Source organism: Carlito syrichta, unplaced genomic scaffold (genome assembly GCF_000164805.1).
Source record: "Carlito syrichta isolate Samal-C Ts95f unplaced genomic scaffold, Tarsius_syrichta-2.0.1 Scaffold308211, whole genome shotgun sequence".
Lineage (NCBI taxonomy): Eukaryota > Metazoa > Chordata > Mammalia > Primates > Tarsiidae > Carlito > Carlito syrichta.
Genome location: NW_007252307.1, coordinates 281,274 through 305,749, shown reverse-complemented (window position 1 = coordinate 305,749; position 24,476 = coordinate 281,274). Strand labels below are relative to the sequence as shown.

The 24,476-nt window shown below is 36.1% G+C and overlaps 1 protein-coding gene across 1 annotated transcript in view; it reads right to left on the bottom strand.

Annotated features, from left to right (window-relative positions):
- LOC103267715 (uncharacterized protein C8orf34-like) overlaps positions 1–24,476 on the bottom strand; it is a 318,318-nt gene that overhangs the window by 15,604 nt on the left and 278,238 nt on the right. Inside the window, exon 8 of the mRNA XM_021716164.1 lies at positions 13,222–13,315. Coding sequence (XP_021571839.1) covers positions 13,222–13,315 — 94 coding nt within the window. The remainder of the gene's footprint in view (positions 1–13,221; positions 13,316–24,476) is intronic.

The window sequence follows — 24,476 nt, the reverse complement described above, 5'->3', positions numbered from 1 at the left end:
TCCTATTTAGTAAATTATCACTGTGCTAAGTAGCCCAGAGTAAGGAAAGTATTAAGAAGTGTCTAAAAGTCGCATCCCTGTGGTATTCTCGAGCTTTTAGCTGGTTGCATTTAACCTTTTTTCCTCATCCTTTTGGAGATTTCTCAGATACCTTTGGCAAATTTTTTTTTTTTAATTTTTAAATTTTAAATACATGGGTACAATTCAAGGTTAGGTATACAAATGTTCATTATGTAGGTACCCTTGTTGATGAGGTGTGCCCCTCCCAACTCCAGAAGTTTCCCACTACTGCCAATCCCTTTTTTATAGTATTACAATAGTTGTTCAAGGTCCACTTACGAGTGAAAACATGTGATACTCTGTTCTTTGTTTCTGTGATAGATCATTCAGTATTATAGCCTCTAAGTCCATCCAAGATCCTGCAAAGTTCATAATTTTGTCCTTCTTTATAGCTACATAATATTCCATCGTATATTTGTACCACATTTTTTTTATCTAGTCCTCTTTCAATGGGCAGCACGGTTGGTTCCATGTTTTTGCTATTGTGAATAACGCTGCAATAAACATGCGTGTGCAGATATCTTTTTCACAGAGTGATTTGGGTTCTTCCAGGTATATTCCCGGTAGGGGAATTGTAAGGTCGTATGGGAGGTTGATTTTTAGGTCTTTTAGGAATTACCACACTGTTTCCACAGAGGGTATACTAGTTTACACTCCCACCAACAGTATAGAAGTTTCTCTGCATCCTCTCCAGCATCTGTTGTTTTTTGAGTTAATGATGATGGTCATCCTGACTGGAGTTAGATGGTATCTCAGTGTGGTTTTAATTTGCATTTCTTTTATGACTAGTGTGGCTGAGCATTTTTTCGTGTATCTGTTGACTGCCATATATCTTCTTTTGAGGGGTTTCTATTCATACCTTTTGCCCACTTTGTAATGGGGTTGTTTGTTTTTTTCTTTTGGTATGTTTGAGTTCCTTATAGATCCTAGATGTTAGGCCTTTGTCAGATGGACAGTTGGCAAATACTTTTTCCTAGTCTGTGGACTGTTTTCCTGCTCTCTCAATGGTTTCTTTGGCCTTGCAGAAGCTTATCAGTTTGATGAGGTCCCACTTCTCTATCTTATCTCTTATGGCATGAGCACTTGGGGTTTTGATTAGGAATTGGTTGCTGGTTCCAATTTTCTAAGGTTCTTATAATTTGAGTTTTACATTTAGCTCTTGGATCCATAGACTTCCAATACTATGTTGAACAGGAGGGTGAGAGTGGGCATCCTTGTCTTGTTCCAGTTGTCAGGAGAAATGGTTCCAATTCTATCTGTTTAGCAGTGTGTTGGCTGTGGGTTTCTCATAGATGGCTCTTCCTATTTTGAAGTGTGTTTCATTTATGCCTCGATGCTCAAGGGTTTTTATTTTAAAAAACCCTCTGGATTTTATCAAAAGCTTATTCTGCATCTAATAATATAATCATATGTTTTTTGTCTTTACATCTGTTGATGTATTTAATTACGTTTATGGTCTTGCAGATGTTGAACTAGCCCTACACCCTGGGAATGAAGCATACTTGGTCATGGTGAATGATTTTTGAGATGTGTTGTTGGATCCGGTTTGATAGAATCTTGTTGAGAATTTTTGCATCTATGTTCATCAAGGATATTGGCTTGTAATTCTCTTTCTTTGTTGGATCTTTAGCCAGTTTGGGTATCAATGTGACGTTACCTTCATAAAATGATTTGAGGAGAGTTCCACCTTTCTCAATTGCCTGGAATGTTTTCATTAGGATTGGTATCAGCTCCTCCTTATACGTTTTGGAGAATTCTACTGGAAAGCCATCTGGTCCAGGGCTTTTTTTTTTTTTTTTTTGTAGGTAGTTTTCTTATGACATGGTTGATTTCCTGTATTCTACTGAAGTTTAACAAGCCATCAAGAAGGAAGGAATTCTCATTCTATGAAGCCAGTATTATCCCGATACCAAAAAATGGCAAAGACCCAACAAGAAAAGAAAATTTCAGGCCAATTTCCCTGATGAGCATAGATGTAAAAATTTTCAACAAGATACTTGCATATCACATCTGACAACACATTACAAGGATGATTCATCATGACCAGGTGGGCTTGGGCTCCCTGGGAGGCTGTGCTGATTCAGCACACACAAATCAATAAAAGTAACCCACTCCATAAACTTATATAAAACCAAGAACCTCATGATTATCTTACATAGATGCAGAAAAAGCATTTGATACAATCCAACATCCCTTCTTGATAAACACCCTCAAATACCTAGGCATCAAAGGAACATTCCCTAAAATAAAGTGGTCATCTGCAACAAACTTGTTGCCACCATCATGCTTAATGGGCAGAAGCTAGAAGCATTACCTCTAAGAACTAGAACATGACAAGAATGTCCACCCTCACTAGTCCTATTCAATACAGTACTGCAAGTCCTAGCCAAAGCAATCAGGCAAGAGAAAGAAATTAGAGGTATTCAAATAGGAAAAGAGGAAGTTGAGTTATCACTCTTTGTAGAAGATATGATTCTATACCTAGAAAACTCTAAGGAGTCTGTCAAAAGCCTCCTTGCACTGACAAGCAACTTTGATAAAGTCTTGGGATACAAAATCATTGTGCAAAAATCAGTTGCATTCTTATATACCAACAACAATTAGACTGAGAACCAAATCAAAAAGACAATCCTTTTCACAATACATTGGCATTTATTTAACCAAAGAAGTGAAAAATCTTTACAATCAGAACTGCAAAACATTACTCAAAGAAATCAGAGATAACACAAACAAATGACAGAGCATCCCATGCTCATAGATTAGAAGAATCAATATTGACAAGATGTCCATTCTACTCAAAGCAATCTACAGATTCGTTTTAAATCCTTTTTAAACTACCAGCAACGTTTTTCACAAATCTAGAAAAGACAATACTTAAATTTGTATGAAAGCAAAAAAAGAACCGGGAAAGCTAAAGCAATCCTTAGTAAAAAGAATGAAACTGGAGTCACTCCCAGACTTCAAACGTTACTACAAGTCTATAGTAATAAAAACAGCATCGTATTGCTACAAAAGTAGACATATAAATCAATGCAACAGGATAGAGAATTTGGAAATAAAATCACAGAACTTCAATCAACTCATCCTTTAAAAAACTGACAGAAACAAACACTGGGGAAAGGAAACTGTATTTAGTGGTGCTGGGAAAATTGGCTAACCACATGCTGAAACGTGAAACTGGAGCTCTACTATCACCATAAACAAAACTTAACTAAAAATGGATACAGACTTAAATGTGAAACCTCAAGCTACAAGAATCTAAAAGCAAACCTAGTAAACCTTCCTGGACACCAGAGTAGGCCAAGTTCTCAAAAGCAAATGCAGCAAAAGTAAAATTGACAGGTGGTATCTCATCAAGCTAAAAAGTTTTGCACAGCAAAAACATCAAAAGAGTAAGGAGACAACCCACAAAATGGGAAAACTATTTGTAAGCTGCACATCTGACAAAGACCTAATATCCAGATTGTATAAGGAACTCAAATGAATTGACAGAAAAAAAAAACCATTAAAAAGTGGGCAAAGATATGAACAGACACTTCTCAAAGAAAGACATGCAAGCAGCCTACAAACATATGAAAAATGCTTAACAGTCCTAATTACCAGATAAATATAAATAAAAATTACAATAGAATAACATCTCATAACAATCAAAATGGCTATCATTAAAAAGTCAAAAAACAACAGATGTTGGTGAGGCTGCAGAGAAAAGGAAATACCTCTACATTGTCGGTTGGAATGTAGGCTAGTTCAACCTCTGTGGAAAGCAGTTTGGAGATATTTCAAAGAATTAAAAATAGAGTTACTCTTCGACCTGGCAATCCCATTCCTGGGAATATACCCAAAGGGATAGAAATCACTCTGCAAACAGATATTTGCGCATGTATGTTTATTGCCACTATCCACAATAGCAAAAGCATGGAACCAATCCAAATTCCCAACAATGGTGGACTAGAAATAGAAAATGTGGTGCATATAGTTAATGAAATACTATACAGCCATAAAGGAGAAAAAACTTATGTCCTTTGCAGCAACAGGGATACAGCTGGAGACCTTTGTTCTAAGTGAACTATCACAGAAACAAAAATCTGAATACCACATGTTCTCCATTATAAATGGGCACCAAACATTAGACACACGAGCACAAGAACAGGAACAACAGATGCTGGGCACTGCTAAAGAGAGAGGGTGACAAGAAACACCAAACCATCCATTGAGTACCATCCCCACCACTGGGGAGCGGGGCTCATCAGAAGCCCAAACCTCACACTCAGGCAATACATTTATGTAGCAAATCCTCACGCGTACCCCATGATTCTAAAATTTAAAATGAAAGATTTTGTTAAATAAAAAATAAGCAAAATTATTGTCTAAGCTCATTTTGGACTGCTATAATAAAGTACCACATATTAGGTAGCTTGTAAGTAAAAAAAAAAAAAAAGTCTGCAGATATATCCAGCCTATAGATTACTAGTTCACAGTATTACTATACAAGGATACACGATCACTGAGTAGCTTTTGAAAATGCAGCCTTAGTCATGAAGTTGAGGCTTTTAAGAAAGCCGTAAGTCATTCCAAAATAGTAAAATTTTTTCAAGAGTTACATCTAAAATTAAGAAGAAAATCTGAACTAGGAGAGGAAATGTATAAACATGGCCTCATAACCAAAAAAACTCTCCTGGTTATCTCTCCTCTGCACAGGCATTTATTTTTCAGGTCCAATCTTAATTCTTTATTTTGGGTCTAGAATATGAACAATAAACCAAAAGCAAAGTCAATCTGAGTAGAAAGTAGAGTAAGCATCTGTGGAATTTTCTTTGTTTCTGACTTCTGTTCAGCAAGCTAGCTAAAGAGCCATAAAAAAACAAAACAAAGCAATAAACAAACAAAAGCTGCTGTCATTCCTTTGGGATTCAGTCTCTTCTCACTGTAAAATTAAGAAGTTGGGTAGGTGTTTTTTATCTTTGAAATGTTACGAGTCAATGAGACTACCTATACAGTGAGAAAACAGTTACATAAAATTTGCAGTCCTTTGATAGAAAAAATAGTCATATGTGTTTTGAAACATAAGGGCTTACTCTAAAATTGATGAAGGTTTTTGGAATTAAAAATATAACCTAGAGCTACATATATTTAGTATTGTTTAACTGATAGGTGAATAACTATAGTCAGTACCTACAAAGTTTTAAAAAGCACTTTTACAATCATTTGCTTCATTCCTCTATGCATTACGCTGTGCTGTTGGCCCATATTTACTCTCTTTGCCTCATAAAGAAGATAGCTTTAAAAAAAATTATTCTATAGTTTTTTTTGTACAAATGGCATGTCTCAGGAAGATGATTTTTGTTTAAGGTAGCACTAGTGCAGGGAGGGTTTCGAACCTAGTGTTCTTCTCACCAGCTCAAGAGTTACACAAAGAATCAGGTTCCTGGGCCTTCTCAATATCTGGATTATTTGAATCCTCATCATTTGAATTCAAAGCTATAGACATGAGTGCTCTTATCAGAGTTCCTCACCATCTACTTTATCAATTCACATTTCATATCCTTACACTGTAGACCTTTTCTGCTCTTCTTGTGATTTACTTTTCCAGACTCTTTTCCCTCTAAGCTACTGTAAGTATCTGAGGTCTCCTCCAGACTGTATTAACTGCTACATTTCCTGGGTCAAGTGTAACTCATGTTCTTCCTGTCTCTGTGCCTTTGCCTCTGTTATTGTTCTTGTTTATATGACCTTCCTGACTATCTCTGCCCTTCAAAATCTCACCCAGTTCAAACACTACTTGCCTCATGAAGAGCTCTCGAATCTTGTGTTTCGACTGCCAAGTCAATGTATTATTTCCCTTGTGTGACTTTCTTAACTTTCTAATTATCTCTTAAGAAATAGTCTGCCAAATGCTACAGATGCTTATTCACTTCTCTGTAACTTGGTGAGTAAATCCTACTTATCTTTGCTTCCTCCACCCCATAGAGCCCAACACATGTATACTGACTTTTCAAGATCCACAAATATGATTATTCTAAGGAGGTAATCTTGCCTATGGTGCATGTGAGACTTATTGGAAATTCTTAACTAAATGCCTGGTTTAGGACAAAAACGCCAGAGCTGTTCAATGAGTGAAGGTGAAATAGGTCAATGCTGCAAAAAGAGCCAAAGAAAATAATGAAACAACTTGGCTGGTGTGAACATGCTCAAGTTCTTGCAGTGACAGGAAATATACTGAACAAAATCCGTAGAGACAAACAACAGGCTTTACTTGCAGCCAGCCAACACACTCTTCTCATTTGTGAAAGATCCACTTCAGCTGATACAAGGCTGCCCTAAAAGCTATGTCCACCAAGGTTAAAGAATGAACTGGATTTTCTTTTATTTTTTAGCTTTAGGCCACATCTAGAGCAAATATAAGAACATTCCAAAACAAACAAAAAGTGTTTAGTAAAAGGATGAAAAACATGTGCCATTCATTTATAACTTTGATTTCTTTAAAATAACAAAAAAATTGGACCATGTATCTCCTATTTTTAGTTATAAAACTTCAGTTCCATGTATTACCCTAATCCAAAAAATTTGACATTGCAAAAGAACAGTTTCACCATCTTATTTAAATACAGCCTTCTCTGATGCTTGTTATGTTTTCTTCTGACTGTTGCACATGACAAAGACATTTTAATAAACAAAGCAGGTAATCTGAAGAACGTAACCTTACACATTGCTGAACAACTTGACACATTTTTCCATTACACTTAATAATAGTTTATTTGGTGAGATTAAGTTTTATATGTTATTAAATGTTACCCTTTAAATTTTTTTCTAGGACCTTAGGAATCAATTGAACCTTTCATAATATCAGTTCTACCACAGACATGGTGAACATTTCAAAATTATAATACCACGTGAATGATTCAGACCCATTTGTCCTCCAGGAATTGCAAAAACTTATTTGCAACCAAAATACTGTGTACAACCAGTATTATAATGACAAATTTCAATATGACAGTGGAATGTTTTGCTTTTAGCAGATAAGGGTAATTGTTTTAACTTACTTTTATATTTATTGGTTAAAGATCAAACCTAAAAAATTTCTGATAATGGCAGATACCAAACATGCAGATATTTAATACACCTCATTTAGAGATTTATCATCTGATGTGATTTCAGATGCCCTGAACTTTTGAAAATAAGTTTCAGGCCGGGCTTGGTGGCTCAGCCTGTAATCCCAGCACTTTGGGAGGCCAAGGCAAATGGATTGCCTGAGTCTGTGGGTTCAAGACCAGCCAGGCAACTTGGCAAGACCTCATCTCTACAATAAATAAAAAAATTAGCTGAGCATGGTAGCGAGTGCCTGTCGTTACGGCTACTTGGAAGGCTGAGACAGAAGGATCTCCGGAGCCCAGCAGGTGGACGCTGGGGTGGCCATAAGTGTGCCATTGCACTCCAGCCTGGTGATGGAGTGAGACTCCAACTCAAAAAAAAAAAAAAAAAAAGAAAGAAAGAAAAGAAATTTCAGAATTTTCTAAATTCAAAGAATACAGAAAGTGAAAAAGTGGGATTAAAAAATTATCAAGATTTCTTTTAATCATCAAGAAGAACCTACTACAGTTTGCTAGAAGGTTGTATCTTTTTTGCTTCTGTGAGCTCATCTTTCTAGTTATCTCTGTGTTTGTTTGTTTGTTTGTTTTGAGTTGGAGTCTCACTCTGTCGCCCAGACAGACTGGAGTGCAGTGGCCGCTCCTGGTCACCACAGCCTCGACCTGCTGGACTCCGGGGATCCTTCAGCCTCAGCCTTCCGAGTAGCCGGAATTACAGGCATGCGCTACCCTGCCCAGCTAATTTTTTGATTTATTATAGAGATGAGGTCTCGCCAAGTTGCCCAGGCGGGCCTCGAACCCATGGGTTCAAGCATTCCACTCACCTCGGCCTCCCAAAGGCGCGGAATTACAGGCTGAGCCACCGAGACCGGCCATCTCTGTGTTTTTAATTGTACTATTATTGTTTTATTCTGAGTTTTTTCCAGGGTTTGTGTGTCTTTTCTCTACAAATATCTGCGTTGTGTGAGATTACCCAGATGACATTTAAATAATAACAAAAGACCAAAGTCCTGTCTGACTTATCTCCTCAAGTATGTATAGCCTAATTTCTTGTGCCTATTTATGATGCCAGCATGCAATTGCCTCATGTCAATACATTTCTTTCTAGCTCTCTAGGAGCCTTGAAGAATCAGTGGTTTTGCAATGACAGTGGCTGTGAACAAAGTAGTCTGGCATCCACTAAAGAGATCAGAAAGTATTTTAAGTTTTCCCAAATGCCTCACCCTTAGAGAATTGTTACTCTTTAACCTGTATGAAAGCGCCTGGAAAATCCCAATTTAAGAGGCTTTTCTTTATTTCACTTAAATTAAAGCTCACTCAGTGAAAACCTCTGCCCACAGGGTAGTTGTCAAAAACAACTGGGCAGTAGTTTTACATAACAGTTGTCTAAGAGAATGATACTGGTTGGGGCAAACAGGAAGTTTACCAAAAAAAATTTAAAAGAAAATCTGGTGAATGAGATACTAGTAAGAGGATACACAGATATGCAATACTATGAAGGACCCAATAAGGCTCTAGGTCTTACCTCTGGATGGCCTAAAGACTGTGCAAGCAGTATTAAAAAACGGCTTGAGCCGGGCTCGGTGGCTCAGCCTGTAATCCCGTGCCTTTGGGAGGCTGAGGTGAGTGGATTGCTGAGCCCGCGGGTTCGAGACCCGCCTGGGCAGCAAGACCTCATCTCTACAATAAATCAAAAAAATCAGTAGGGCGTGGTAGCGCATGTCTGTAATTCCAGCTACTTGGAAGGCTGAGGTGGAAGGATCTCCGGAGCCCAGCAGGTCGAGGCTGCGGTGGCTGGGAGCGGCCACTGCACTCTAGTCTGGGCGACAGAGTGAGACTCCAACTCAAAAAAAAAAACCAAACAAAAACAAACAAACAAACAAACAAAACCAGCTTGACTGTTCAAGGCATGCCTCGATACCTTGTCTGATCATTTGTTGACCACTAAGCTACTGAGCAGAGACTTCAATGGCTGAATACAACAGATAATATAGATTTGAACCCCATTAGTTCAGGGACGTCACTAGACAAAAATAGCAATAGCAATAACAACAGTAAATCAAATCAAACCAAACCAAGCAAACAAACAAAAAAACAGCAGTTAACAACAAACCCTGGAAGAGAGGTGCTAATTTCCAGAGTTGCCACATTATAGTATACCAAAAGTCCAGTTTTCAACGAGGAAGCAAAATAATAAGTGACATGCCATAAAACAAGAAAGTATGACCCATAAATAGGAAAAGTAGAAGTCAGTAGAAATTGTCCCTGAAGAAGCACAAATAATGGGTTTGCTACACAAAGAATTTTAATCAACTACTATACTATGTTCAAATAACTAAAGGAAACCATGTCAAATAAATTAAAGTAGGTATTTTGTCTCCCTTTTCATACCTGAGGCAGCACTTTCAGGTGTCAGGCTCCACACAGTGTCATCAAATCAATCTCCTTGTTTCAAGCAGACCCAGGACTGAATCACCCATTGTGTTAGACATTAATACTCAGGCCCCAGAGTTTAGGACCTAAATCCAAATCTAGAGCCAATTCATCATGACAGTATTAGCTTTCACTTAACACTTTGGTTTTTATTTCTTTATTTTAGGCATCCATATTGTTTTATTGGTTTGTTTTGTGTTTAGTTTGTTTTTAGCTTGTTTATTCGTATTTTTAAAAATCAGAAATGTACTGGCTAAATTGATTCTAGATGTTTTATGACTTGATTTTGTAATTGTTGAACCCACAGTTTGAAGTACCGACTCTCATTTTTCCTCCACATTTATTCCTTCAAATTTCAGCTTTCCTTTTTCCCTAACCCCGCATTTTACACCCAAACTTAATTTATAGGTGGGGGAGAGGCTTACCAAAAAAAAAAAAAAAAAAAATAGTCAAAGTCTAAAATTACTATGAAGCCAATTCTAAAAGCATAATCCTTTGATTCGTTGAACTTTTCCTTTCAGGAGTTTCTCAGTCTTTAGCATAAGCAAGGATTACCAAGAAATAATTTAAAGTGCAGAATTCAGAGACCCAGTCACAAAAATTGGGATTCATTAGGTTTGAAGTAGTCTATGAATATGAATATTAAACAAGCACTCCAGTAGATTAAAATATTTTTAGTTTGATTTACTTAGTGACTTTGGACCATAATATGAGAGATTAAAAACAAACACATCTCTGATGTGAGTTTCTTTATTCTTGTAATTTTTGATTTTATACTGTGCTTTTCTATTAAAATCAGAGTAAAGAAAAAATATCTACTTAATCAAGGGTTCTACTTGTTTGTAATAAACATTGATAAAATTTCCAATTTAATTGTTCATGGTATCTTTCCCTAAAATGTGTTCATTTATAAAAATTTATTTCAGCTAACTCTTGTTTTAAAATGATGTAATAAGAAATATGTACCACTGCAAAGATCTTGACATTATTTGGAAACTTTCTGCCATGATGATTTTGTCTCAGGAGAAATTAGAGAATTCCATAAAAGTCCCTAATCATAATTTATAGAATGTTGAGTCAAGAAACAGGTGTTATTGTTGAAATGATGAACTTGTCCTCGTCTTCACTTGTAAATTTCTAAGATATGAGCCTATAAACCTTAAATTAGATGCTGGGTTCACATAGATTTATGTCATTTATTTCCTTTTATTGAAAAAATTAAAAGTGATATCTACTTGTATCTTGCCAGCTGCTCTCCAACCACATGCACTGCGTGCAAATATCAGTGGAAATGCCAGTGCTTTGGTGACTCCAACTCACACATGCCCCAGCACCTGGCTGATGGAAGCCACTCTTAAAAAATATTTGTGTCTCTGTACTATGAACTTGGCTCCAATGCTGGCTAGCATTCCATTTCCAGATGGTTCCCATTACCACCTAATTATTTTAAACCCCGATTTTATTTCAAACAATTTACCATTGTCAAGGGTCACTACCAGGTACAGTATTACTGAGATCAAATATTTTTGGTTCTAGATCTACAGTTGTGAGAGTTCAAGAATGGCCTTCTTTAGAGTGATTGATAAACCATTCAACAAAATACATGGATAAACTATAAATTCAATATTAAAATTTTAACAAAATGATACAGAATTTTATAACAATTATTCACAGTCATAACTATTGCTTATTTATTTTAAATTTGAAATTATCCTAATAAACAAGTTAGAAAGAACCAAATAAATCTATTTATTCATTAACCATTGATTTATTAATTCTTCTGATATTATTAAGGGCTTAATTATGTGCCTTAATAAGATTTTTTTTTTTTTAAGGAACTCCTCTCAAATAATTTGCACCCCAGTAGAAGAGGGGAGAATTACAACTTATTGTCAAAATGTGTTAAAATATACACAGAAAGGCAATCTGTATTAGATGACAAAGATTAAAGAAAGTCCTAGGAATTTTTATCTCTTTTACATTATGAGACTGTGTTTTCTAGTTTTAGTACTGATTAGAGATATTGGATTTGAGGAAAAGGAAGTGAGTCTGAATTTGAAAATGGATACAATATACAATTTTGATAGATTCTTTTCTTGTTTTTAAGATGTGGTTCATGATAAGATATAGCATACTCATATCATTAGCATACTCTGCATTCTATAAGGATGTTGTTTACCTGGTTTTGCCCACTTTGGGCACCTGTCATTGGAACTAACAGAATAAATCTAGCACAATTAAATATATTGTGTTTACACAACACAGTTGCTTAAAGGGTGCTTTTTAACAAAAGATGTATGAAGGAGGGCCTAAAAGAATGGAGTGAAAATTATTAAACCCAAACTCTAGAATGATACTTAGGTATATTTAAATATGTTGGAAGGTGGCAGGGAAAAGGGGTATAAACATATTTGTATTTGTTTCTTCAAAGCCTTAGGCCATTATTAATCCTTCCAGATTTGGGGATTCTTTTCTTTGAATCTATGCTGCTCTTTCCTAGACCATTTGAGTTAGGATTCCTTGTATCAAGAACCTTCCAAAACACTTTTGGACTTGCTTAAAGTACACTCTACTTTCTAAGTCTCCATCAGGTTTCTCTGGAAAGTATCATTTTCCTCCCATAGAATCTGTAAAGAGTCATTGTGGGTTTTTTTCCTCTGTATTTCTAAATGTGTCAGCTGAGTGAGTCCTGTGCTCTATCCTCCTTTAATTTGAGCACTCTGACCCTTACTCTCTTGCCTGTACTTCTTCTGACTGCACAAGCTGGCAGCCATGGAAGTGGGGTACGGCATTTTAAATGCCTTTTAACCAGGAAGTGTAATTGCCTGGATCCCCCAGGGTGCAGTCATGGTGCCACCCATGTAACATATCAAGTATTTTTGGTGAGTATAGCTCGGGAGAATTATTCATTAATCACTTCACACCAATTACATGAGAGCTTATTTATCACAGGCAATGGTTATTTCTCTTTACAAACTATACTGGTAAAAAATACATTTGGATATGATATTATTTTACAAGTTTATGTCATTTCTATATACTCATACTCTAGACATTCACCTCTCAGTCTCAACTACATTGCTGAACCTCTGGGTGTCACAGTGTCAGTAAACTCCTGGAAAGCAATGTACTGAGCTATGCCATAGCAGAGTGTGGTCATTATAATCCAGGGAAATCAAGAACCATACATTCCGTTTGCCTTCAGTTATAGTATTAATTTGTTTTATGAATTTTTAGTAGCTTCTATAACATAAAATTATTCATTTAACCAATAAGGATCATTTTGTAGATAATAATTAGCTGATTCTAACATATTTTGAAATTTTTGAAGACTCACACGTTAACCCTGATATAATTCTATACTATGTCTTTCTAGTGTAAGTCCAACTAGTCTATGTTGCTATTTAGAAAATATATTTCCTTATTTTCAGAAAGTTTATGGGCCTTAGCAGCATATTTAAAATGTTATCAAATCAAGACACAGACCTGATTTGCTTAGCTTAGCTTTACATGCTCTCGCTAATCAAGTATAACTTTTTTTTTTTCCTCACAGAAGTTGCTTAATGCTATGAAAGTGAAATACCTTTATGGCAGATTTCTTTGGGTATAAGCAATTTTTCAATAAACAGTGTTATGTACTCACGTTTCTCTTGTTCTGCTTCCACTCCTTCACTTTCTGTGTCACTCGGCAAGATCCATGGTTGATGAACTACTTGCAGTTGCTTTAAGGATTCATCCTGCCAAAGAGTAAATTTATCTTAAATTAAATATTATTTTAATTTTGTGGATATTAATATGAGTGATCACTTCAATCTCCATGAACTGCATATTCAGAAATTGTAAGAATGGCAGTTTCTTTCACCCATGCCAGCTCTGGCATGTCTCCCCTTCTTTTCTCTCTTCTTTCTCTAATAAACTTTGTGTTAAAGCTTAAAAAAAACCTGTAAGAATAATTTATCCACACAAAAGAGCTCTAAGTTTAAATTTATTTTCATGTCATACTACAAACTCAGAATCCATTTTTTTTACATTCATCTTTTAATAAGATTTAGAGTCATACTGAATGATCTGTCACAGAAACAAAGAACTGAGTACCACATGTTCTCACTCATAAGCAGAACTTGAACAATTATAATACTATAAGAAAGGGATTGGCAGTAGTGGCAAAAACTGCCAGGGGAGGTGGGGGCACACCTCATCAACAAGGGTTCCTACATAATGAACATTTGTATACCTAACCCTGAATTGTATCCCACATCTTTAAAATGAAAAATTTTTAAAAAAGACATGTGTGGTCCACAAGCTACACCAAAAAATAAAAAAAGATTTAGAGTCTTTTAAAAAATATATCTAAACTATGTTCCTCCTGAAGATTTTTATGGAAATTTTTGACATTCATTATTGGAAATAGAATCATGAAATACTCAATATAAGAATGCACAAAATGTGTCTCTTTGCCATCAAGGATTCAGCTTTACCTTAATTAGAATGAAAATTCGTAGGATTTAGATGATATCAATTTTACCCTTCGGTACTACTTTATTGCCTCATTCCTCTTCACACTTCCTTATTTTTGTTAAAATATTTCTCATATACTTTCTTGATGTTCTTTACCTTCTGTCATTGAAATAAAACAGACCCTCATTATCTCCCATCCTGACTACAGATACGAAGATGTAATTGCCATTTAGGAAGTTTTCTAGGATCAAGTTTCATATCCTCTCTAATTCTCTCAGCAGTCACCTGCCAGAGTGAGCTCCGCAAGATGCCCTATGATGTAATCATTACTTTGCTCCTAATCCTTCAATGGCTTTCTCACTATTCCCAGGATAAAACTTAAACTCAATGCCCTTCATGATCCATCTTGTCTAGCCTGATCTATTGCACAACCCTCTCCAACCCACCTCAACCACTCCAGCTATAATTAACTGGTAGCTTCTCAATTTTGACATTCCCTCTAACTGCCAAGATGTTGTAAGCCGCATTTTCTTATCTGTCTTAAATATTAGGACTCCTCCTCCAAGGCTTAGGGGTCACCTCTACTAAAGCCTTTTCTGATCCTTCAAAGTACAGCTACTCCTTTATTTCTTTATGTGCCTATTGCACCAATATAATAATTAGTGTATAATAATTATCCTTTTAGATCTTCCTGACTCAATAATAATGAGAAGGTACTTGAGGTATGGATAACTTTTTTTACCTTTGCCTTTTCAGTATCTATTATGGTGCCTGGCATTAAATAGGGTCTCACTGAGTAAACATTTGTGAAGGTGAAAGTAAGGAAGAAAAGAGAGAAGAAAATGGAGGGTAGACTGGAAGGAGAGTCCTCTCTAAAACAAAATAAGTAACAATTTTAAATGTACTGAGTCATGATTCGAGATAACTTTTCAAATACTTTTGAAAATTAAAAACACAAAATCAATATGATCTGTCGGTTTATTCTTTTGATTTCTCAAATTTATTCAACATCTCTCCCTGTTTTCAATGAGATTTTTTCCAACTTGAGATATTTTGCTTATTTTTATTCAGAAAAATACTAACAAGATAAAATAAAGGTTCACAATTCCTGATGTTTAAGAAACATGATATCACCAGACATTAGTGTTTACTTTGCTTAAAACAGTTCCTGGCTAGGTTCAGTGGCTCACATCTGTAATCCCAAAACTTTGGGAGGTAGAGAAGGGAGGATTGCTTGAGCCCAAGAATTCAAGACCAACCTAGGCAACATAGCAAGACCTCATTGTTACAACAAATCAAAAAAATTAACCAGGCATGGTGGTGTGTGCCTGTAGTTCCAACTACTTGGGAGGCTGAGGCAGAAGGATTGCCTGAGACCAGGAAACAAAAGAAAATAAAACAACACACACATACACACACACAGAGAAAGAAAACAAATAATTCCTGTATGAGAGAAATACCCTATTTTCCATTCCTTAATTTTGATGGCAACTTCTGGGAATATTCAGTCTCAATCTAGAATTTCAAAAAGGCACATCTTTTCAGAATTTGGACATGGAATGAGGAGTTGGATCAGTGAAACACAGGGGGTATTTTAGGGCAGTAAAACTATCCTATATAGTACCATAATGGTAAATACAAGACATTAAACATTTGTCAAACCCACAGAATTTTAAGCCAAAGCATAAACACATGCAAATTTTTATTTTATATGAAAATGAAAAAGATCAATTAAGAAGTTGGGGAATCCCAGGATGAAAGACAAATGCCAAAAAGAATATAGATGCATTACAGATATATAAAACAAGCTCACTGAAAGGAAAGCGAAATTAAGGTGCTGACCTAAGTAACTTCAAAAATGAGTTGAGTTTTTGAGACCAAAGGCGAAAGAAATTGTATGTAAGCACTGTATCTATTTGATAGTGATGTTTCCCATAGTCATACAGGTTAACAATACTGAAACCACTATACATGTATTCTGGTAATGAATGGTGAAGTAAATGGATGGCAGGTGATAGGAGCCAGATTTCTCACTGTTGGGGTAGGAGTTTACAGACAATGAGCATGTAAGTTCAGCTGCACTTTGACATTCAGAACATAGACTGCCTTAGGCTAAGATACAGAAGCTGGTTGGAACTTGTTGCCCTAGGAACCTTTCACACCCAAGGTAAACTCTTTTTTTCATGCAGCCTCAGCACAAAAGCATTACTCCAGTAGCCGAGGATGCCCTTGCAATTCTCACTGGGGTAGCCAAAAGTGCACACAGGTGGTGAACTTGAGCTCTTTTCCCATTACCTTCCTCAAAGGCTCAAAACAGACAGAAAGCTGGGGTAATTCCCAGAGTCATACTTATTTCCTAGGCTGGCTAGGCATTTTCTTAGAGCAACATATGCCAAGCAGAAAACCCACAGCCAACATCATAGCTGTTTGTCTTCCACAAATGCCACTTCCTGGTTGGAGGTCAACAACACAACCCATTACATCTGATATAACTCAGCTTTGGAAAAGATCTAATCCCAGAACTCAATTAATACCACTCTCTACTCAGGATGCCTTGAGCCTTTGCTGGGCTGCCACAGCTGGCAACTGAGAAACTCACCACACATGGCTATGTGTAACCAAGGGAATCCTACAGTGCTTATGTCAGCCCACTTCCAATCTCAAATAAAAAGAAATAGCCCACCCAAAGAAGAAGGAACCAGAAAAATAATTCTGACAATATTAAAAAAGAGTTCTTCAACACCCTCAAAAGACCACACTAACTCTTCAGAAATTGACACTAACCCAAATGAAATCTATGAAATTCCAAAGATAGAATTCAAATGGTTGATTATAAAATTGCTCAAGCCAGGCTCGGTGGCTCAGCCTGTAATCCCAGCACTTTGGGAAGGTGAGGTGAGTGGACTGCCTGAGCCCACGGGTTCATGACCCACCTGGGCAACTTGGTGAGACCTCATCTCTACATAAAATAAAAAATTAGCCGGGTGTGGTAGCACGTGCCTGTAGTTCCAGCTACTTGGAAAGCTGAGGCAGAAGGATCGCCAGAGTCCAGCAGGTCGAGGCTGCGGTGGCCGGGAGTGGCCACTGCACTCCAGTGTGGGCGATAGAGTGAGACTCCAAATCAAAAAAATAAAATAAAATAAAATAGCTCAATGAGATTCAAGAGAAAGTTAAAAACCAACATAAATAAGTTTTAAAAACTATTCAGGACATGAATGAAAAATTCTCCAATGAGATAGACACCTTTAAAAAAAGCTGAAATTCTGAAAATGAAAGAATTATTTAATAAAGTACAGAATGTAGTGAAAAATTTAACAGTAGACTATAACAGATAGAAGAAAGAATCCAGAACTTGCATATAAGTCTTTCAAATTAACCCAATCAGACAACAATAAAGAATCAAGAATCAAGAAAACAGAAAAAGAAGTGTGGGATTATGTATAATGTCCAAACCTAAGAATGATAGTTGTTCCTAAGGAAGAAGAGAAAACAACAGGTTTGGAAAACCTATTTGAGGGAATAATGAAGAAAAACGTCCCTGGCCTTACCAGAAATCTGAACATCTAGATACAAGAATCCCAAAGAACATCCAGAAGATTTATTGCAAAATGGTCAATGCCAAGTCATATAATCATCAGGTTTTTCAAAGTTAATGTGAAGGAAAGAACTTTAAGAGCAGTGAGACAAAAGCCTCAAATAACTTACAAAACCTATCAGACTTCTCAGAAGAAATCCCACAAGCCAGAAAGGGGCTCCATCTTCAATCTCCTCAAACAGATTAACAGTCAGCCAAGGACCTTGTACCCTGCAATACTAAGTTTCATAAACGAAAGGAAAATTAAGTCTTTCTCAGACAAGCAAAAGTCAATAAATGTGATTAACCTCATTAACAGAATTAAAAACAAAAATCATATGATCATTTCAATAGACACAGAAAGAACATTTAACAAAATCCAGCATCCCTCCATGATAAAAACCTCAGCAAAATAGGCATAGAGGAAACATTACTCAAAATAATAAAAGCCATGTACAACAAACCCACAGCCAATCTCATCCTAAATGAAGAAAAGTTGAATGTATTCGCCTCAGAACTGGAACAAGACAAAGATGCTCACTTTTCAAAGATACTTTACTACTCCTATTCAAAATAGTACTGGAAGTCCTGGCCAGGGCAATCAGGCAAGAAAAAGAAAAAAAGGGTATCCAAATTGGAAAAGAAAAAAATCAAACGATCTCTGTATGCAAGGGATATGATCTTATACCTAGAGAAAATCCTAAAGAGTCTTCCAAAAGACTTAGGGACTTGACAAATGAATTAGGTAAAGTTTCAGGTTACAAAATCAGCACACACAAATCAGTAGCACTGCTATATACCAATAGCAAACAAGCTGATAATCACATCAAGAACTCAATTCCACTCACAACAGCAGCCAAAAGGTTAAAATACTTAATAACATATTTAACCAAGGAGGTGAGAGATATCTACAAGGAGAACTAAAAAGCACCAATGAAAGAAATTGTACAGAACACAAACAAATGGAGAAGCATCCCACTGTCATGGATTGAGAGAATCAGCATTGTTAAAATGACCATATTACCCAAAGTCATCTACAGATTCAACACAATCCTTATCATTCTACCAACACTATTTTTTACAGAATTAGAAAAAACAATCCTAAAATTCATATGGAACCAAAAAAGAACCAGAATGGCCAAAACAATCCTAAGCAAAAAGAACAAAGCTGGAGGCATCACATTACCTGACTTAAAATTATACTACAAGTATATAATAGCCAAAACAGCATGGTACTGGTATAAGACCAGACATATGAGCCAATGAAACAGAATATAGAATCCAGAAATAAACCCAAACACCTATGACTAACTGATTTTTGACAAAGCAGACAAAAACACATTGGGGAGAGGGCTACTTCATTCAACAAATGGTGTAGGAAAAATCAAATAGCTACATGAAAATGAAATTTCATCCCTAGGTCTCACCATATATGAAACTAACTCAAGATGAATTAAAGATTTAAATGTCAGACCTGAAACTATAAAAGTTCTCCTAGTAAACCTAGAAAAACCTTTCTGGACGTTGGCCTAGGCAAAGAATTTATGGTTAAGACTCCAAAAGCACACTCAACAAAAGTGGAAATAAACAACCAGGACTTAATTAAACTAAAAAACTTTTGCATAGCTAATAATAATAATAGCAACAATAGAAAAATAGTCAACATACAGAATGGGAGAAGATATTTGCACACTATATCCAACAGAGGACTAATAGCCAGAATCTACTAAGATCTCAAACAATTCAGTCAGAAAAAAAAGCAAAAGACTCCAATAAAAAGTGGGCCAATTACATGAACAGACATCTCTCCAAAGAAGATATACAAATGGCCAACAAACATAGGAAACAAATGCTCAACATCAATCATCATCAGATAAATATAAATTAAAACCATAATGACATACCACCTTGCACCGGTGAGAATGGTCATTATTAAAAAATTAAAAAACGATAGTTGCTGGCACAGAAGCAGTGAAAAGGAATGTTTATACACTGTTGATGGGAGTGTAAATTAGTACGGCCTCTATGGAAATAAGTATGAATATTTCTCAAAGAACTATAAGTGTATCTATCATTTGATCCAGCAATCCCACTACTAGGTATCTACTCAGAGGAACAGAGGTCATTTTACAAAAAAGATATAATATGTACTCGCATGTTCACAGCACAATTCACTATTGCAAAAACGTGGAATCAACCTAAATACCCATTAACTGATCAGTGGATAATGAAAACGTGGTATATATACATCATTGAATACATTCAGCCATCAAAAGGAATGAAATCATGTCTTTTGCAGCAATTTGAATGGAGCTGGACAACATCAGCCTAAGTGAACTAACAGAGCAGAAAACCGAACACTGCATGTTCTCGCTTATAAATGTGAGCTAAACTAAGGATCTACAAAGGCATCGAGAATGGAGTAATGGACATTAGAGCCTCAGAACAGGGAGGGGAAGGGGTGAAGGGACAAAATAATCATCAATCAGGTACAATGTGCACAGGTAGTAGTGGGGGGTATACTTAAAGCTCAGAATTCTTCCCCACTATACAATACAACCATGTAACCAAATAATATTTGTACCCTCTAAAGCTATTGAAATAAAATCAAATAAATGAAAAAGAAGGTTTATTTTAAAAATGGAAACAGAGCAAAACCAAATTTCAAAAAGTATTTCCATTTTAAAAATAAAAGTACAAGGTTTTCAACACCAACAGCTCTTGAATATGGTCTGCTAACTAGATTAAAATTTACATTCCTATCATATGAAAGATGGGCTCCAAAGTGGGAACTCCTTGCCCCAGGAGGTAGGAGGTGCTGCTTTTCATCCTGGTGACTCTATGGCATGTTACCATCCCTCTTGAGTGGGAAGCTTCCGGGTTAGACAATCTCTCATACTTCACAAGTGGCAAATGTCTACATAGGTCTAAATTTCTTTAGACAGTAAATGTTAGAGACACTAGATGGACTACTGTAGGGAAAGTTAGAAAAAGAAATAAAGATATTCAATCTTTGAATATACTATACTAGTTATAAACAATGTTTATTGTTAGGATCTAATATAATTTTTAAAAACTTATCAACTACTGAATTTGGCTTTGCAGAGCTATATGAAAAAAAGCCAAAGTGTGAAAAATCCTATATTTCAAATTCCACAACAGTATAGAATATAGAAGTAAAAATTCAAACAATTTTATGTAACACAGAGGGAGATCACATTGCTGCAGTTTTTCTTTTTTTAATCAATATTTTTTATTATGATACTGTGGGGTACAGTTAAGGGTTAGGTATACAAATATGCTCGTTCAGGCACCCTTGTTGATAAGAGGTGTCTCCCCATCTCCAGACAGATATTTACTACCATTAATCCCATCTCCCTTTCCCTCCCCCCCCATAGTTTCCCACCACTGTCAGTCATTTTCTTATAGTGTTATGTTGGATGTTCAAGGTCCACTATATGAGTGAGAACACATGATCATCAGATCTTTGTTTCTGGGAGAGATTACTCAGTATTATAGACTCTAGTTCCATCCAGGTTGCTGCCAAATTCATGATTTTGTTCTTTTATGGCTGCGTAGTATTCCATTGTGTATATGTACCACATTTTTAAAATCCAATTCTCTTTTGATGGACAGCATGGTTGCTTCCAGGTTCTTGCTATTGTGAACAATGCTGTGATAAACATACGTGTGCAGGTATCTTTTTTATAGAGCGATTTGAGTTCTTCAGGGTATATTCCCAGTAGGGGGATTGCAGGATCATATGAGAGGTCAATATTTAGAGCTTTTAGGAATCGCCATACTGTTTTCCACAGAGGTTGCACTAGTTTGCACTGCCACCAACAGTATAGAAGTGTTCCCTTTTTGCCACACCCTCTCCAGCAACTGTTATTTTTTGAGTTATTGATAATTGCCATTCTGACTGGAGTTAAGTGGTATCTCAGTGTGGTTTTGATTTGCATCTCCCTACGATTAGTGAGGTTGAACATTTTTTCATGTGTCTGTTGACTGCTTGGATGTCTTCCTTTGAGAAGTGTCTGTTCATATCTTTTGCCCATTTTATAATGAGATTGTTTGTTTTTTTCTTTCCAGCACATTTGAGTTCCTTGTAGATCCAAGATGTTAAGCCTTTGTCAGACCTGGTGTTGGCAAATACTTTTTCCCAGTCTGTGGGCTGTCTCCCTGCTCTCTTGATGGTTTCTTTGGCTTTGCAGAAGCTTGTCAGTTTAATAAGGTCTCACTTGTCCATCTTATCTCTTATGGCCTGTGGGTTTTGGGTTTTGTTCAGGAATTGGATGCCAGTTCCAATTTCCATGAGAGTATTTCCTTCATTTTCTATGGTTCTTATGGTTTGAGGTTGTACATTTGGGTCTCTGATTCATTTGGAGTTAACCTTTGTGCATGGGGATAGATAGGGGTCCTGTTTCAATCTTCTGCATGTGGTCAGCCAGTTTTCCCAGCACCATTTACTGAATAGGTTCTCCTCTCCCCAGTGGTAGGTGGTGGAGGCTTTGTCGAAGATGAGTTGGTTGAGAAATTGAGGTTTTGCTTCTGGAATCTCAATTCTATTCTATCGGTCTATATGCCTGTTCCTGTACCAACACCAAGCTGTTTTGATGATTGTAGCTTTATAGTAAAGTTTGAAGTCTGGTAATGTGATACCACCTGCTTTGTTTTTGGTTTTTTTGAGTTTTTTTGCTGAGGATTGTTCTGGCTATTCTTGGTCATTTGTGTTTCCATATGATTTCCTGTGTTGTTTTTTCTAGGTCTGAGAAGAATTTCACTGGTAATTTGATAGGTATTGTATTAAATCTGTAGATTGCCTTAGGTAAGATGAACACCTTCACAATGTTGATTCTTCCAATCCATGAACATGGGATATTTTTCCACTTGTTTGTGTCATCTTTGATTTCTTTGAGCAGTGTTTTATAGTTTTCATTGTAAAGGTCTTTCACATTTCTGGTTAGGAAGATGCCAAGGTATTTCATTTTTTATGTGGCTATTGTGAATGGAATTGTGCTTTTTATTTGGGTTTCTGTTTATTTATTATTGATGTAAAAAATGCGATTGTCTTTTACACTTTTATTTTATATCCTGAGACTTTGCCAAAGTCCTTTATCAGTGTAAGGAGGTTTTTGACAGATTCTCTTGGGTTTTCAAGGTACACGATCATGTCATCAGCAAAGAGAGATAGCTTGACTTCCTCTTTTCCTATTTGAATACCCCTGATTGCCTTCTCTTCTCTGATTGCTCTAGCCAGGACTTCCAATACTATATTGAACAGGAGGGGTGAGAGTGGACATCCTTGTCTTGTTCCAGTTTTCGGGGGAAATGGTTCTGGTTTTTGTCCATTTAGGAGTATGCTGGCTGTGGGTTTCTCGTAGATGGCTTTTACTATTTTGAGGTATGTTCCCCATATGCCTAGCTGTTCAAGCATTTTTATCAAGAAGGGGTGTTGAATTTTATCAAAAGCTTTTTCTGCATCTAATGATATAATCATGTGGTTTTGTTTTGACATCTGTTGATGTATTTAATTACATTTATGGTTTTACGAATGATGAACCAGCCTTGCATCCCAGGGATGAAGCCCGCTTGGTCATGATGTATCATTTTTGAGATGTGTAGAAAAGCCAAAAGAAGAACATAGGTCTCAAACAGACCCCTGGGAGATCAGACACTGAGAAAACAGATTATGGAACACAAACAATGAAGAGCCCCCAGAATGACTGGTCAATGCAACAAACCCAGACATCAAGACATTAATAGAGAGAATTTTAAAAATTGAGGAGAGACAAGAGGAAAATAGGAAGGAGCTGATGTCAGAAATAATAGCAGTAAAGAATACTGTGATGGAAATAAATAACAAACTAATAAGCATGGAAAACAGAATTAGCCAAGCAGAAGAAAGAATATCAGAGCTCAAAGACCAAAACATAGAACTAACCCAAACTGTCAAAAGCATAGAAAAGAAGCTCAAAAAGACAGAACAAAACCTGCAAGAGATGAACGATCACTTCTAGAGACCAAACCTAAGAGTAATTGACCTTCCTGAGGCAGAGAGAGAAACAGAGGCCACCTTGCAGTTTTTCAAAAGTGGAACACACTCTGATGTTTAAAGAAGAAATTTTTAAAAATAGTCACTTTGGTTATGTAAGGTAAAATGATATGGCTAAAGTGATTTATTTAAAATGAAAAAGTTTAAAGTGACCATGAAAAAACTGTTTTTTAAAATATTTTGATTATTTAGCTTTTTGATTGAAATACTAAAATTTGTTTTCACATAAAAGATATGACTAGTAAGTCAATTGTGTTGTTTTCCCACAATAATTCAGAATATTAAGCAATACTACTGATTGGTTTCTAGTTTTGATGGCTTTACTCCTAAACAGATAAGCAGCATTCAACTATTCTATGTTTACTGCAAATGGCATACAGTACAAATGGAACATTAGCTCAGTAAAATATGTAGTTTGGGAAGAACTTTAAAATTTTGAGTTGCTGGAGTCATAAAGATAGTACAACTATCACTATTAATAGATGACTTAATGTTTTACTTTGACTTTCCCTGGAATAGAGCTTGTAATATAATGCACCTGTTTACTTTATTCATGCCAACAGGCAGTACTATGTATGTCCAAAGCTCAGCCCATCAGCCTACAGATAATTCTTTTTGATGGGGTCAAGAAGCTAAAATCTCAAACATTTTTGCAAAGAAGAGTTGATATGTTTCTCCTTGCCCACTTAATCAAAAATGTTTCACAAAAATATCAAACTTTATCTGAGCATAATACAAACTCTTTCATATTCCCAAGAGCAAGTTCTTTGTGTTGTTTTAGAAGAAATGCTATTCATTCTTTTTCTAAAAC